General features: G+C 36.9%; 1 protein-coding gene across 1 annotated transcript; it reads right to left on the bottom strand.

The window, feature by feature from the left end:
* Positions 1-295: 295 nt before the first annotated feature.
* On the bottom strand, positions 296-12,595 carry LOC122344852 (ras-like protein family member 10B). The gene is made up of 4 exons (XM_043238440.1): positions 11,404-12,595; positions 9,807-10,185; positions 7,554-7,678; positions 296-2,049 (listed from the first exon to the last, which is right to left on the bottom strand). The coding sequence occupies exons 2-4, from the start codon at positions 10,092-10,094 to the stop codon at positions 1,779-1,781; spliced, it is 684 nt and encodes a 227-aa protein (XP_043094375.1). The 5' UTR covers positions 10,095-10,185; positions 11,404-12,595; the 3' UTR covers positions 296-1,778.
* Between the last annotated feature and the right edge of the window lie 2,963 nt (positions 12,596-15,558).

Below are 15,558 nucleotides of genomic sequence, written 5' to 3' on the forward strand. Positions count from 1 at the left end.
ACCAGTGTTGACTAAAACTATAGCTATTAAAGATTTTAATTTCAGTAATTGAAATAGAGCTGAAAAAAATATGAATATTAGATAAAAAATTGCGGAATGTTGCCTAGGCAACAAATTGAGACAAGGCTATTTACTAAAACAAAAACAACAACAAAAGAAAATATATATAAAAAAAATATATATATATAGATAGATAGATATTAGTGCAGTCAAATGATTAATCATGATAAATCACATCTAAAATAAAAGTTTGCTTCCATAATATTTGTATATATAAAAGTTAGTAATATTTTTATACTAATATACTATAAAATTACTAATAAAAGAATAAACACTGAAAATATAAAAATAGAAATTAATTCAAAATCTGAATGAATATAATACTATAAAAATAATGCTGAAATAATACTGTACTACCCTATATTGCAAGTCTTATAAAGCTATTAAAGAGCTTTGTATCACAAACAGAAATTCAAGTTGTTATTCAGTGAAAAACTGTACATCTACCTAAGCTCTTGGAAGTAGCAATGTCCAAATGATGAGCCTTTATTAGATCTTTTCAATCAATAGGTTGATCTGATTCACAAAACTATTTTAAAAGGTTGTGTACGCCAAAATCCACACCAACTTTCAGATCAATAAAAATGGTCTTTGCTGTGGAAAAATGATTATTACCAGTGTCACAGCAGACGTATGCACTTTTCAGCGTCCGACTAGATATTTAAGAGATTCTTGCCGCTCTTCATTCTCAAGTAAAGGATTTGTATGTAGATTGCTCTTATTATATGTTAATGACATTAATTAGGCTACGTTTACAAGTTTACGTGCACAATTTTCAAGATCGTTTGCAATATAAAAATGTAACATCTGAACGAGAAGCGTATGCATGTTTTCTGTTTATGCGTTTGTTCTCTGAATAACACACGTGCAAATTAGAAAAATGATCGTATGATTAAATCTAGGACAGTTTCTATGTAACATTTTAGCTCACAGTTGAGGCCCCTGGTTTGAGTTCAGCTCCGGCTGCAGAAGAGGGTTATCACAGCTCCTCCAGCTCACTAAAGAGGAAGCTTTTTGGTGGATACCCATTTATAAAGCTTATGTATGTTATTTGTGCAGTATGCCATTTTTTTGCTTCCCTTTCGGAGCTTGAAAGCTCCCCATTGTATGTAACTACATGGAAAAGAGGGACAGGTACATTAATCAAATTTGTGTTCCACAAATGACAGTCTGTCGAATTTGAAACAACACAGAGGTGAGTAAATCATGCCACTTGTCAGTGAACTATCCCTTCAAAAACACAGAAGTATCCATAGATTCTTTGTATAATTTGTGTCGTGTGGTGTATTGCAGAATCAGTGCCTGCATACGGCACCTGAGCTGGGAAACGCTTCTGCTTGCAGGAACTGGAAGATCCTTAAGCTCATAAGCATAGAGGAGCATCTATGTGCTGTCCTGGCCTGAACGTAAGCAGGTGTAATAATGTAATATTAAAGCTGAGTTTTGTTGCCTTTCAGTTTGGATTTCTAAGTTAAGAGGCAGAGATGTTGGTTGTGTTCTTCCAGGCCAAAAGCGGAGACATCAGTTTGAAGGCTTAAGTAATGAAGCAACAGGGACTTATTATAAGACCACATCTGTCTGTCCATAGTTAGAATCCCAAATGTTAAGTTCCTTGGCATGAGGGTTATCACAGCTCTTCCAGCTGCCCACACAATAATGGAGTGTCTATAGCCATAAACCGCTTTTAGAAAGGGCTCTGTAGAAGAGAAATGGCGACCTCACATCAGGACGCATCTCTCTCTCCTGAGTGCCCGCTGGAAGCGGATGGTGGCATGGACGTGCTTGCAGCGGGCACAACCCACGCTGCGGAGAGCCTCTCCGAACAACAGTAAAATGTGCCAGTTGAACTTGGCAGAGCACTCCACATATCCACACTTCCAGCTCTTTCGGACTAAGTCAGATACGCTGTGTCGAGGGATGACGCGACCTCGCTGCAGATCACGCTTGTTGCCGACAATCAGAATGGGCGCCTCTCCAGAGCCCATGACTCTGTGGAAAGATATACACAAAAACAATTCTAAGTATAAAGATGCGTCAAATCTAATGGCATTCCACAGATGCCACAGAAAAACTACTTTTAGTAAGTTGCTATGGAGGATCTTTATGTATGGATGCATGTTTCTTCCACAGAATTAAAACAAAATACATAAAAAGGTTATATGCTCAAAATTCTGACTTTTTTTCCCCCAGAAGATATGAAGATATGTTGAAATTAATACACAAAAGAAGGGCTAATGCAAAAAAATGTATGTTTCCTTAAAAAGAAAAAGAACTAGGGATATAATGATATGACATAATACAATGTTACCATTTTGTCTAATAATATTTTAAAAATGTATTAGCATTTGACAATTTATGATATTTAATTCTTAATGATAATTTTATTGTTAAATTATCATTGCAGTCAGCTTAATCTTTAAAAACATTAATAATTTTATTGCACTGCTTAATCTTTAGCAAATATCAAAATTAATATCTTCATACAGTAGCTATCATCAGTAATCAGTAATGGAATGCCTTCAACAAGAGGATTAATTTGTGCTGCAATTTCATCAGACTGATACAATGAATGTGGTCTGGGCCAAATCCAACCACCTCTATATCAATGTTTTCTGCACTCTTTGCATCCATCTATACTGGATGCATTCAGAATAAAGTGGCATATCATGCATCAAGATGCATATCTGTGTAAATCCATGGCAACATACACTATAGAACAGCAGCTTTTGTGTAGATAAATAGTGTTATCACACTGAAAGACGTTTTCAAATTGTATTGCCTTTACCTTGAAGATGAACCTTAACCTAATGCTTGTGTATTACGCTTCATCTTCTGCAGGACAGATGTGAAAAATATGATAAAATATGCTTAAACTGTTTGTTTTAGGATCTTTACATTTTTCTAATTTTATATATATATATATATATATAAATTAGAACAACATCTTGGGTTCAGGAATGCATCCAATGCACAAAAAAAGCACAATTCATCAGTCATGATTTGCTGATACTAATGTCATTCCACGTCTTTGAATCCATGACTCCAAGTCATAAAGAAGATAAAAGCAGATATTAAAAGGAGAAAGATATTTTGAATAACACTGTAGTCCAAACAACACTGGACCCCATCGACTTTCATAGCATGGGCACAATAACTAAAGTCATGCGGGTAAGGAATGACATGAGAGAGAAAGTAAATAATGACAGAATTTTCATTTTTTTAAAAATAGAACATTTTAATTAACACATTAGATTTTATGTATGTCGTATTATAATCCAAACACATCTCCATTTATCTTCTAAATACAAGGATTCTTCTAAATACTGGTCCAGTTGATTCAGTCCAGTAAAAGTCCATCTTGAACGATGCAAAAGTTGTTCTTATGTTCACTTTTAGAATGACACTGAGGCCATTTACTTGATTAAAAAGTATGTATTTTTTTATTTTAATTACGTTGATCATTCGGAAGCCTTAGAAACATTCATATCAAACACAATACAGTAGGCTTCATTGGGTTATTTTACCAAATACATTTTCTGAAACTTAATATAACCTGAATATCAGCACTCTTGCTTGTGTGATATTGCTTAAATTACGTAAAAGTGAATAATAAAAGTAAATTAAATTTTACATTAATATGAACACCACTGCGTTGATATACAACCCCAAAAAAGCCAGTCAAGTTTATTTTGTTTAATTACAGTGAAACCGTTCTGAGACAGGATCTTTTGCTCTCACACGTATTGCATGTACAGACTGTTTCAGTGGAAAACTGTCAGGAAGTGCTGCTCTATTGGTCTCTCCTCCTGTCTCCAACAGAGAGCAGCTCATGTCTCCTCGCTTATCTCTGTTTGAGATGACCTGTGCCTCTGACAGCTCTGAAAAAAGACAAATAGATTTCCAATTGTTTCACTTCACAGAGGCTTTCCACAGAGCTGCACCCGGACTGATATAAACTGGGCAGGAAAGCTATAAATAGATCTCTTCTATGGAAAAAACGGAGAACCAACTTCTATAGTTCTGTTCGTGCGAAGATGTGGACTCCTGACAGAACTTCAGAGTCATTCAAAGCTGACCTCAGAAAACGTGTCTGATGTGTGTTCATGTACTGATAAGAAGATTGGATCGTAAACACAATTAGCCTCAAACCTCTGCAGACCTCATGCTGTCAGTCACCGGGTGACTCTGGGTCTTGGATTGACAGGAACCACCAGCATTGTCTATCAGTCACTGTCTGCGGCAGACAGCTCTGTTCTCTGATCTCTGACACACTCGATTTATCCTCAAACACAGCAGAGTTCCTCTGCAACAGAGTTCATTTATTACCACATTCATTCATTCACTAACTCAATCTACTCTAATTTATTCATTTAGTCATATTTAGCTGGTTTGACTGGATTGCTGGGCAAAGCACTTCAATGTATCCTTCACTGATATGTTCTGAGTAAAAGGCTGTAACGTTAAAACTGTAACATTAACGGCCATTGGGGACTTACAAACTAAAAGGGTCTGTTCCAAAACTGCCCGTCTATGTCCTAACCTTAACAGAACCCCATAGGCGTCTAATTAGAGATGCTCTATATAAAACTCAACACACTTAATGTTGTGCTCCTCCACTGAAGCGCTACAGCCACAACACATTCATCGCAGCGGCATCACAATGATTCTGAAAATAAAAACATTCATTTTCTTCATAGAGAAAATTATACCAATAGCTTATTAACCTTTCAAGACATATCTATAGCGATTGGTAAGTGATGATATGTACTGAAGCCAACATGGCAAATATATAATTATATAATTGGCAAATTATATAATCCTAAAGAAAAACCTCTATTTATTACTATTTTTATTCTCTCTCTCTCTCTCTCTCTCTCTCTCTCTCTCTCTCTCTCTCTCTCTCTCTCTCTCTCTCTCTCTCTCTCTCTCTCTCTATATATATATATATATATATATATATATATATATATATATATATATATATATATATATATATATATATATATATATATATATAGACGTTCACTGGCCACACAAGTTTAACTCCTTTTTAGCACTAATGTCTAATCGACCAAACACATGCCAGCAACTAAATGCATTTAGGACATGATCAAGATGGAGAAGCTAATCCCCAGCATCAGAATAAGGAAGGAAGGTGGTTTGAGTGAGTTTGAAAGGCAGGTTGATGCCAGACGGGCTGGTCCCAGTATTTCGGAAACTGCTAATTGGCTAAAATTTTCATGCAGCACAACTGGATTTAAATCTTTAGGATTTACAGAGATTTGAAAAAAAAAGAAGAAAATATAGTTAGTGGCAATGTGAGCTAAAATGCCTTGTTGATGCCGGAGGTCAGAGGAGAATGGCCGGATTGGTTCAAGCTCATAGACAGGCAATGGTAACTCAAATAACTCAAATAGCTACATTAAGATGGATGTGTACCGGTACATACAGGCAGCAAGTCCTAACGAAGCTGTAAAACTATAACACTCTACTATAAGGTTAATTAGTTAACTACATTAGTTAACATGAATTGAACAATCTTTCTGCAGTGTTTATTAGTCCTAGTTATTTTTAATTTCAACATGTATTAATGCATTATTAAAATTACAAAACCACAATAAATATTTTTAGCCGGTATGGTTAGTTTTTAATTGAACACACACATAACAAAGAGAGTAATTAAAGAAGCCAAATGTTGCAGCACAGCTTCTGAAACAGACTTCAAGGTCAGTATAATATGCATAAAATGCTGTCATTTTTTGTACATTGTGGACAGCTACTGTACATGGACCCTAAGAAACATTAACAGAGCTCATTACAAAACTTCCTCTGAGATGAGGACAATGTCTATTGTTTCACCAAAATCGAATTAACTGTCTTTCGCTTAATTCCTCACACTAACAGGGTCTGTCTTATCACAGGAACGACTGACAGCCCGCGCTCTCACTTCTGTTGGGTATTAACAGATCAGATCAGTGAATCGAACCAGCCCATCCTCTGCGCGCTGTACGGTACAAGCAGTGAAGCAGCGTCGGGCCAAGGTGACTTAATTGTGTTCTGCCTGGATCAATAAAACATGAATGTTTGTCACCGGAACTGCCTGCCTCACAGCTCAGGCCTTGACGCAAGCGAAGCATGACAGCTGACGCCATTGATTACGATAAATCTGCCTGTGAGTGACAGACTCACTGCGGAAGCCCACACTGACCGTTTAAACCAATCGGTGACTGAGCTGAATTTAAATAAAGATGAAGCATCTCTGTCTCTGTGTATATTGCTCTGATGCATAAGACATCTTGGATCCTATCCACTTTCTGCAATCCAGTTTGTTCTATCTTTAGCCATTCAAATTTATACATATATATATATATATATATATATATATATATATATATATATATATATATATATATATATAATATTTAAGCATAAATCTGTGCACATATTCTCTAAAAGCAAAACAAATTTTTTTATATATATATATATATATATATATATATATATATATATATATATATATATATATATTACATTATGCTATATTATTTCTTATTATACAAGTAATCAAGTTTCATTTTGTGATAAAATAATTTGGAATCTGAGGGTGCGAACTACTGAAAAATCACCTTTAAAGATAAATTATTACTAATCAAAAATTAAGTTGTGATATATTTACAGTAGGAAATTTACAAAATATTCACATGGAACATTACTTTATTAGTTATTAGTTAATGTCCTTGTGATAAAAAATATAATTTTGACCCATACAATGTATTTTTGACTATAGCTACAAATATACCCCAGCGACTTCACAATGGTTTTGTGGTCCAGGATCACATTTGGTCTTAGACAGTAAGACACTGCGTAACAAATTAGTCTCACATGTCAAGTGCAATTGAGGCTCAGATATGTATGATATCGACTATAAAACACCAACTTATTGAATCAGAGCAAGAAAATAAGGTGTTTGTTCACACAATAATGTGATAATGAATTAAAACTGCGCCTCGCCAAAAGTGTTGACTTGGGTATTAAGTCGAACAGTGAAAGATATCAAAGAGATATCAAACACGCATTAGTACACAGCCAAAACAGTCACAATTAGGCATCATCACAATCATCAAACATACTCTGGTACAAAGCAAAAAATCTCTGAGGCTTTTGATGATGACATTACATGCCCTTTGCAATCAGCAGAGGAGAAGGGAAGGCATTCCTGTTGATTTGGATCCAAATGATGAAGAAATGACCCAGTGTGCTGGCAGCCCGTGATTACAGAAGGGTCTCGCCTTGAGTGTAATTACAGCAACCATCAAACATTGAAGAAAAAAGAAAAGAAGGACTGGGAAACATGAGGCAGATAAAGCGGCTCAGAAAAAGCAGGGAATAGACAAAAACAGGTGTAAGCAGATAAAGCACAGCAGGAAGAGAGAAGGGTGTGAAGATGTAAAGGTGCGAAGGAATAAAAAGAGGCTTATATTCGCATCACGTACCTTGTCTCTAAGATCTGCTGCCGCATGGTCTTGACGTACTCAAAGCTGTCGAAACAGCAGATGTCATAAACCAGAACGTAGACATGAGCGCTCCGAATGCCTCGACAGCAAACATCTGACCATTCCTGCACAGACACAACATCATGATCAACTCAAACAAATCCAAACCTCAGTTAACCTTAGCCTGCTGTATATTTCATTCGCAAATGTCTAAATCCTCTCTCAACATGATCCGATCTTTGCTGGAAACATAAACTTGTTATAAAATATACTACATGCCTTCTGCTGTCTGATTAATAGTTCATATTTATGTAATCTATTGATATAATTAAATCCAGTGTTGAATTTACTTAATCAACTGTAGCAACATCATAACCCATACTTTGTTTTTAGAAAGCATGTTAAAATTTTAACATTTATTTACCTCTCAATAATCATTGCATTTTATTGTATTATACATTTTAGTAATAATACAGAGCTTTGATCATAAAACCAAGCATTTAAATATTTATTACTAAATATTATTGGGAGTGAGAACTGATATTTATAAGCATTTTAAGTAGTTTATAAGTAAAAATTTCTCATTGCAAAACGCATTGCAGAATTTCATGTAAATACCAGCAACTGCATCAAATTGTGTATTCCTGCTCAGTTTGGGTTTCTGAATGTATATGAGCGTTTTTCCTCCTCAAGTATGAGTTTTATATTCTCCTATATCATCATATAAAAAGGCCTGATTTTTCAGATATGATACCCAACAACATATTCATATAATCAATTCTTTTTCAATATATGGCATCTAAAACTTCCATAAATGGTTTAATTTCCAAAAAAATTAAAAATTACAGGGTTAATAATAGTGTTAAACTAATAACACTAAGCATTCATAACATTCAAAATTACTCCTAAAATTCAAATTAATCATGTTCAGATGATTCATCCAGAACCTTTACACCTGAACTGAACACTATGTACTGCTTTACAACTGCTTGGTAAAATAAGCTGAAACTTAAAGAAATAGGAGTGTGCAACAGGTCGTCTTATTCTGCTTATCTATTTGTGTATATCGGCCATGTGAAGACAGATAGGGGGCACACTGAAGCCACATTCAGCAGTTTACCAACAAATGATGTGTTTTAGTTGAAGGTGCTTTTTCAGATCAAATGTGTTACTGTGGTTATACCGGACATGGTTTGAGGAGAAATGCTAGCTTTTGCAATTGAAGCGAGAAAAACTTGTCTAAATCCCTAGTTCCTTAACTCTTTAGTTCCTTCTCTGACGGGAAACTCTAGTTGGGAATAAAACTATAGATGGAAAGTTACGAAAGAATCGCTTCTTCCCATTGTCAACTAATTAAAGCACTGAATCATCACGAGAAAGAAAAGTGAACTGAGACAAAAGACCTCGCAGCTCAAGCGGCTCTTTTATCCCTTTGAGCTGTCTGAAATCACAAGGGTTACACAGAACCATGCGCTCTCAAGCCACTGGTTCATTATGAACCCTTCTATAATACTAAAGCACTCGGTGAGCCTAAACTTACAGAGCCCATATCAATGCGCTGAAAGCGTTCTTCTTAAATGGTTCTTCACAGAGCTGCTCCACCCTCTGGCACCGTTGCTACGGCTGAATATCTCCTAGGACTTGGAATATTTCATTTTGCAAATTGCATTGCATGTTTTCATAATATAAAAGTGTCCAAGACTGCATGTCAGAATCAGCTAAAAAATTAAGAATTCTCATTTGATAGCAATTACTCTTCATACCAAAAGTGGGAGTCAAATTATTTCTACGAGTATGGTGAATTTCACTGCCACTATTGTTTTCTGAATCAATGCCTACTGTAAATGAATACGCACACATGACTTCACAAGCTTGTTGAATAAATACGCCAGCAACGGTTACCAAGGTAGGACTGCATACAAACATTAAGGCGATGTTCACATATAAAAGGATTTATGGGAACCGACTGAGATTCCAACAGAAGTCAGTCATTTTTAGGCCAGGAGAGATAGAAATAGATCCCCGCTGTGACAAGTACAATGCCACTTTTACAGATTTCTGCAACTCTAGAGCAAAACGGGGTCATTTTCTCAGGGTCCTTTCTCTCGATCTTCAACTGCGGAGATCTCATTAGTGATTTCCCTTCCCCGCGGGTGGGTTCTTTGAGCACCTCAAATGTTATAAACCCTGTCCTGACAGAGGACGTATTTTTAGACCCCGACCAAGGTTGCGGTGTGTTAGTTTCCGTCGTACCTGTAGAGAGCTGACAGGAAAGCTGCTGATGGCTGGATAATCTGTGATCTGAAGGTCATGCACATGACCATTGAGCACTGCGGCAGAAAGATGCATCCTCCGTGTCTTACTGGACACCGCCACCTCACTGTAGTCATCGTGAAGAAAGCGCTGCACAATGGCCGTCTTGCCCACCCCCTGCGCTCCCAGCACCGCGATCCGGAACGGAGGGGGCATTGCCCTGTTTCCACCTCGCCCCCGGTGGGCCGCCCCACCCTCCCTGCTCTCGCAAACAGCTGGCCAGTGCATTCAGAGCGGCACATGGGCAGCACATAGTCCTGACTGAAGTACAAAAAGCAGTGTTGGCCACAGCACAGTCCCATTCATAGGCCAGCAGCCTCTAAGAAAGAGAAACAGCGAAACAGATGAAAATGCCAATCAAGTCCAACTCAAATAAAAACAGGATTTTGGATCATTTGAAATTAAGTCGCCTTTATGTATATACTGCTTATATATACAACAGAGACTATTTCGAAGCGGCTTTACAGTAATAACAGGGGGGGGGGACTAAATGCATCAAGTACAAGATAAATCCTTGGGAAAGTTTTTTTGCAAAGCAGCTCTATAAAAGACAACAATGTCATTATTCAGTCACTGTTGATTCAGGGTTGCGTTTCCCAAAAGCATTGCAAGCCTAAGCTGATCGTAGCTCCATTGGTGGCAACAGTTCTACGATCAGCATAGGTTTACGATGCATTTGGGAAACGCAGACCAGTTCAGTAACTATGTTAAGTTCAACCCGGCCATAAGCAGAAGAAAATAGATGCTTTTGTTCTATGTGGATGCAGTTTAGATTAGCAACTCATAAACCGACGCATACATCTATCCAAAACAGTTCAAATGCATAATCTAATAACTCTGAAAACAGTTGACTTGTTGTTTATATAGCTAGCACATTTAAAAACAGCAGCTGAGTACAGCACAGTTCAGAAAGCAAAATATTAAAACGGCAAATAAAATACTAAATTAAACATTAAACCAACAAACTAATAATAAAATATAGCCCCTGCTATCTAGCAAATCATTTATTTCCACCTGCGCAGAAATGTGTATATTTAAAGTAATCTCATTTATTGTTTATCACAGTCTGTTCATTTCACGATATGTCACAGTGTTCCTATATGATACAAATCACCTGAAGTGGGTTGGGATGATTTAAATGGAGCAAAGATATTAATAGAAATCGCCACACATAAGCAAACGACACAGGCAGCAGCACCTCTATTTGTGTGAGCTATTCTTATAGAGCTACTGCAGGGGGCAGGATCAATGATGCTAACTCAATAGTTTACTATGAATCTTCTCAGTGTCAATGCATAGCGTGATTAGACCAATAATAATGGACACAATGCTTATGCAACGTATTCTCTGCATCCCATAGAATAAAGACGTTCATTTACTGTACTCTCGCATACATAAGAGCCAAACACCTTTCCAAACGCCCCACCCGTATTATATACAACACTTTATCGTTCCCGTAAAGCTTTTTAGATCCGAAGCAGGCGACCGTCGGTTCGAGCGCATCGCGAGCGCGGCGGCGGCGGCTCCGGTGACTTACCTCATGCGCAGGTGAGAAGTTGCATTCTTCGCGAGGCTCGGGCTGCCGAACACCTGCGCGATCTTTTTCGTCGAGTTCTCACTCTCTGCTCGCATCCAGGTGCAGAAGTAACCCTCAAACTGTCCTGAAGGAATATCCTTGCTCTTTCACGTCATGTGGACCTCGCGCAGAGCGCGGCGCGCGCCTGCTCGCCCGCGTTAACAGACAGATAAATCAACGCTTGCGCGTGAGATCAGAGCGCCGGACCGCGCCGAGCCCTCGCGCCGAGGCGGGTCAGCGTCACAGGTTAATTGAATTTGAAAAAAAAGAGAAGAAGCTAAGAGCTCCGCTTTGTCTGTGGCAAGCCTGGGTGACATTTATTCCTTAAAACAAACGTCTGCGTTAACAAATCTTTCACGTTGGTTATTTTCTTCATTTGTAAGCATGAGGATATTTCTTGAATTGAAATATATTAGGAGGGGGGTCTATATTATTCCACTAAAACATTACGTGTAGTTACAGCCTCACTGACATCAGGACGAACACATTCCCTCATTAACTGACTAGCTGATTGTAAGCAGACCGCTGCTGGTTTATGAGTCAGTATGGATTATTAAAGGTCATTTTGTCTCTTGCTGCTTGCCGTAATTGTCCGCAACATTAAGTCTTCAGACTTTGGAAATGCATCTCTGTTGATTCCGAAATAAAGAAGACTTTAACTGAAGCGCAATGTAATTGTAGACTATACATTCAGGCTTATAAATTAACTGGGTCAAATTGTGCATAACGAAGATAAATAGTAGATTACCATGAGTGGCCCAAAGATTACAATGTGTTTGCATCTATTTAATAACGTAGGCTGGTCGTTAATAAAATGAATACAATGAAAATTATTAAGCCATGAATTACAGTAATTCTTAAATCTGATCTTCAATATCCTTGTTAGGGTCCAGTTCTGTGGCTCATTCAGTGTCAGCTCAACCAGAGCTTCCTTGCTATGTTTGATTTTGTTAATATTTTTTTTTCTGAAGAAAGATAAACGTGTGCAGGGGTGAAAGCCAAAATAAATGTCAAGGATGAATATTTACAAGTATTTTGCTGTTTTGTAGAGGAGGGTCAAACGGCAATTTTCACCTGAGGTCTGGTACAAATATGACATGGGCTAGAAAATGAAGGCTCATAGGTAAGTGAGTTTAATCATTAAAAGGTCACAGTCTCGATTTAAGCACGCAGTCTTATTCCCAAATTATGGTGATCCTTCTACGCCTGTTAAACCTCATCAGAATGTTAAATCACAACCACATCAGAATATAAAAACCTGCTTTAATGCAGCCGCTGGTCACACACACACACACATAAACATATACATATATATATATATATATATATATATATATATATATATATATATATATATATATATATATATATATATTATTTAAACAGTGTTTGTAAATTATGTAAAATAATAATAATTAGAAATAAATGAAGACTTAGTTTTGAAAATATATATATATATATATATATATATATATATATATATATATATATATATATATATATAGTGATTTGATTTCCTTAAAAATACAAAGACTAATATATCACAATCAGAGTCATATTCTTTTTCCAAAGTTTGTCTATCTATGACTCAAGAAGTATTACAGATATTGCATTATGATTTTGGATTTTATTTCTAAATAAACCTTTCTTTTGCAATGTTCATTTTCAAGGCCCTACATTGTTCAGTCCCCGAGGTCTAATCCATCCGATTCCACAATTAATTGTAACATAAAAATGTTAATATCCAACTTATAAAGTAAGGTAATATTCAGCCTCTGCAGCACTTGAGCAGATGGTTTATTATGAAAGCTCTGGTGAGAATAAGATTGATTAACAAGTTTTGTTTACAGGAGCAACGGAGGCAAACTTTACTTTGTTTAGCAAAGGAAAAGTCTCCTCATGGATTACATTAAAATCATCTGAATTTGTATTATTTGTTTTTAGAAATTCCTTTTTTTGTATTTCTAATTCTAATTTTTTTTCTTTCTCCAGGCACACACTTTTATAAAATCTGGTTGCAGGACACACATAAGGATAATCTTTGCAGATTCTTTAAATCGCGTCGCATCACGCGCTACGAGATACTGTCGTGCAGTTAGCTAGCATGCTAGCAGCTTTCTGCACTCATCCAGTACTTTCAACACTTCTCCATCCCCTTACGGTTGTGATATGTTTTCTCACACATTATATTATATTTCATGAATTCATTTCCACTATCCAGTGGAAATGCTAAAAGTGTGAGCCTGGTTTAAGCCTTCATCATCTGCCTGGAATGACATATTATTGTGAACGTATGACAGTTAGCAGAGGCTAGAGATTACCCTTTATAAAGTTTGAAATATACTTTTTTCTTTGACTTAAAAAAAAAACTTTGCATTTGTCTGAAAGAAGAAAGTCACACACCCAAAGGCCTAATAGTAAGGAAAATGTAACATTTTGGGTCAACTATCCCTTTAAGGGCTGAAACGCAGTTGTTCAGGGACTTTTTGGGAAATTTGCAAGAAAAAGAAGTTGAAAAAGAGATGATTATCCACAGAACCCTTATATTCAAAGACAAAAAAAAAGTTAATTAACTAAAATATCCTTCAGATGTTATTGTTGATGTTTAGATAAAAAAATCTAGATTAATAACATTAATACGAGCGTAAAAGTATTATGAGATGACATTTAGTGGCATCCGTCAAGTCAGAAATGAATCGCTCCCAGAGTGTAGTCTCTCTCGGGTCTTAAACCACTAAAGAGTAAATGTTCAAACGGCTTGCCATCGATGTCGGCGGCGTTCTCGGTGTCCGTGCGTAAAAACGCTGCGCGTCACGAGCGGTAAATACCGGCGAGTAAATACCAGCACGCGAAAGAAGAGAACTCGTCAGTGACGGGCTGCACGCGGACAGACCGCCAGAATGTGACCCGCTTCACACGAACGGTCCTCCCCCCTCAGCGGCTGCTGTTTGTGTGAGCGACTCTGTCGTGATTGCCCATTGTCACCGTTACTATCTGAACGTGAATACACTATCAACAGTATGCGAGTACCGCGGCTGTCTCTTAGCAACCTCATTTTTCCTTCTGTTGCTAAGTAACCACGTGGTTGTTACCTGTTCGCTTCACGTCACTCATAGAGTCAGTGGCTGCATGTGTCCAGGTGCGACAGGACTGTGGATAATTATTAATCCCATTTATTCAGTTAATGACTCCCATTAGGCCGCCTGATGTCACTTCCCGTTTTGGAACGCACGTTTTCAAATACCCCGAAACAAATAGCATTTAGCTGCTAAAAACTTCCCATCGCCAACACGGCGAATTTAGTATGTCGTTACGCTACATTTTTAAAGTAAAAGAAGTTTTGAAGAAGTTTTTGGAAACTCTGCTTACTTAAACACTTCTTTTTGAATCGACTTGAAATAGTAACGTTTTGACTTAAATCTGTGTTTTCATTTTGAAAGAACACACTTCAGTCGAATTAGTTTTACACTTCTCGTCATTCTTCGCAAAGGGGGGAGAAAACGATTAAATAAAGTGTTTCTGTTATGACGGTGTTTTTGGGAAAGGTACGGTCAGGTGAAGAGTGGAAGTGAGGTCAAGCTAAAACATAAAAGTTGATTTAATAATAATACAAACAACAAAAATGGGAGGGCTAAAGATATAAACAGCGGCATCTTTATATTGCTAACATCCAACATGGTGTGTGAAGGAAAGTCATATGTAACCTGTTAGTATGTTATTATAACACTTGTTGTATGGACAGGGCTTCTACATGTTATCTTTGATGAATGAACTAAAGCCAACTGAGGAAACTCCACTTAAATTAGACCAAATATCATATGGAACAATATGATATTTCACTCTTTTTACTTAAGCCAATTGATATATAAGTTTCCATAGCATTTTTATTAATATTTGTTTTGGTTTTTATCATTTTAGGTTATAGAAGTCACAAATTCCAGGCTTTTTATGACAGCATGGAGCCATTTCTTGACAGCCGTTGAGGGAAGATAACAAACGAAAATAATGTTATCAGTTTATATGTAGAATTTTTCAAGTTTACTTTTTGTCTTATCTGAAATCATTTTAAGCCATTTTTCTGCATCCTTGGAAGTTCGCCGAGGCCCCTCCGATTGA

This window comes from Puntigrus tetrazona, chromosome 5 (assembly GCF_018831695.1).
Source record: "Puntigrus tetrazona isolate hp1 chromosome 5, ASM1883169v1, whole genome shotgun sequence".
Classification (NCBI taxonomy): Eukaryota; Metazoa; Chordata; class Actinopteri; order Cypriniformes; family Cyprinidae; genus Puntigrus; species Puntigrus tetrazona.

Excerpts from the sequence above, each read along its gene's own strand:
- LOC122344852 (XM_043238440.1), bottom strand. The coding sequence starts at position 10,094 with ATGCACTGGCCAGCTGTTTGCGAGAGCAGGGAGGGTGGGGCGGCCCAC. Across the intron at positions 7,679-9,806 it reads TTCCTGTCAGCTCTCTACAG|GAATGGTCAGATGTTTGCTG; the intron begins GTACGACGGAAA and ends GTGTCTGTGCAG. Across the intron at positions 2,050-7,553 it reads CAGCAGATCTTAGAGACAAG|AGTCATGGGCTCTGGAGAGG; the intron begins GTACGTGATGCG and ends ATCTTTCCACAG.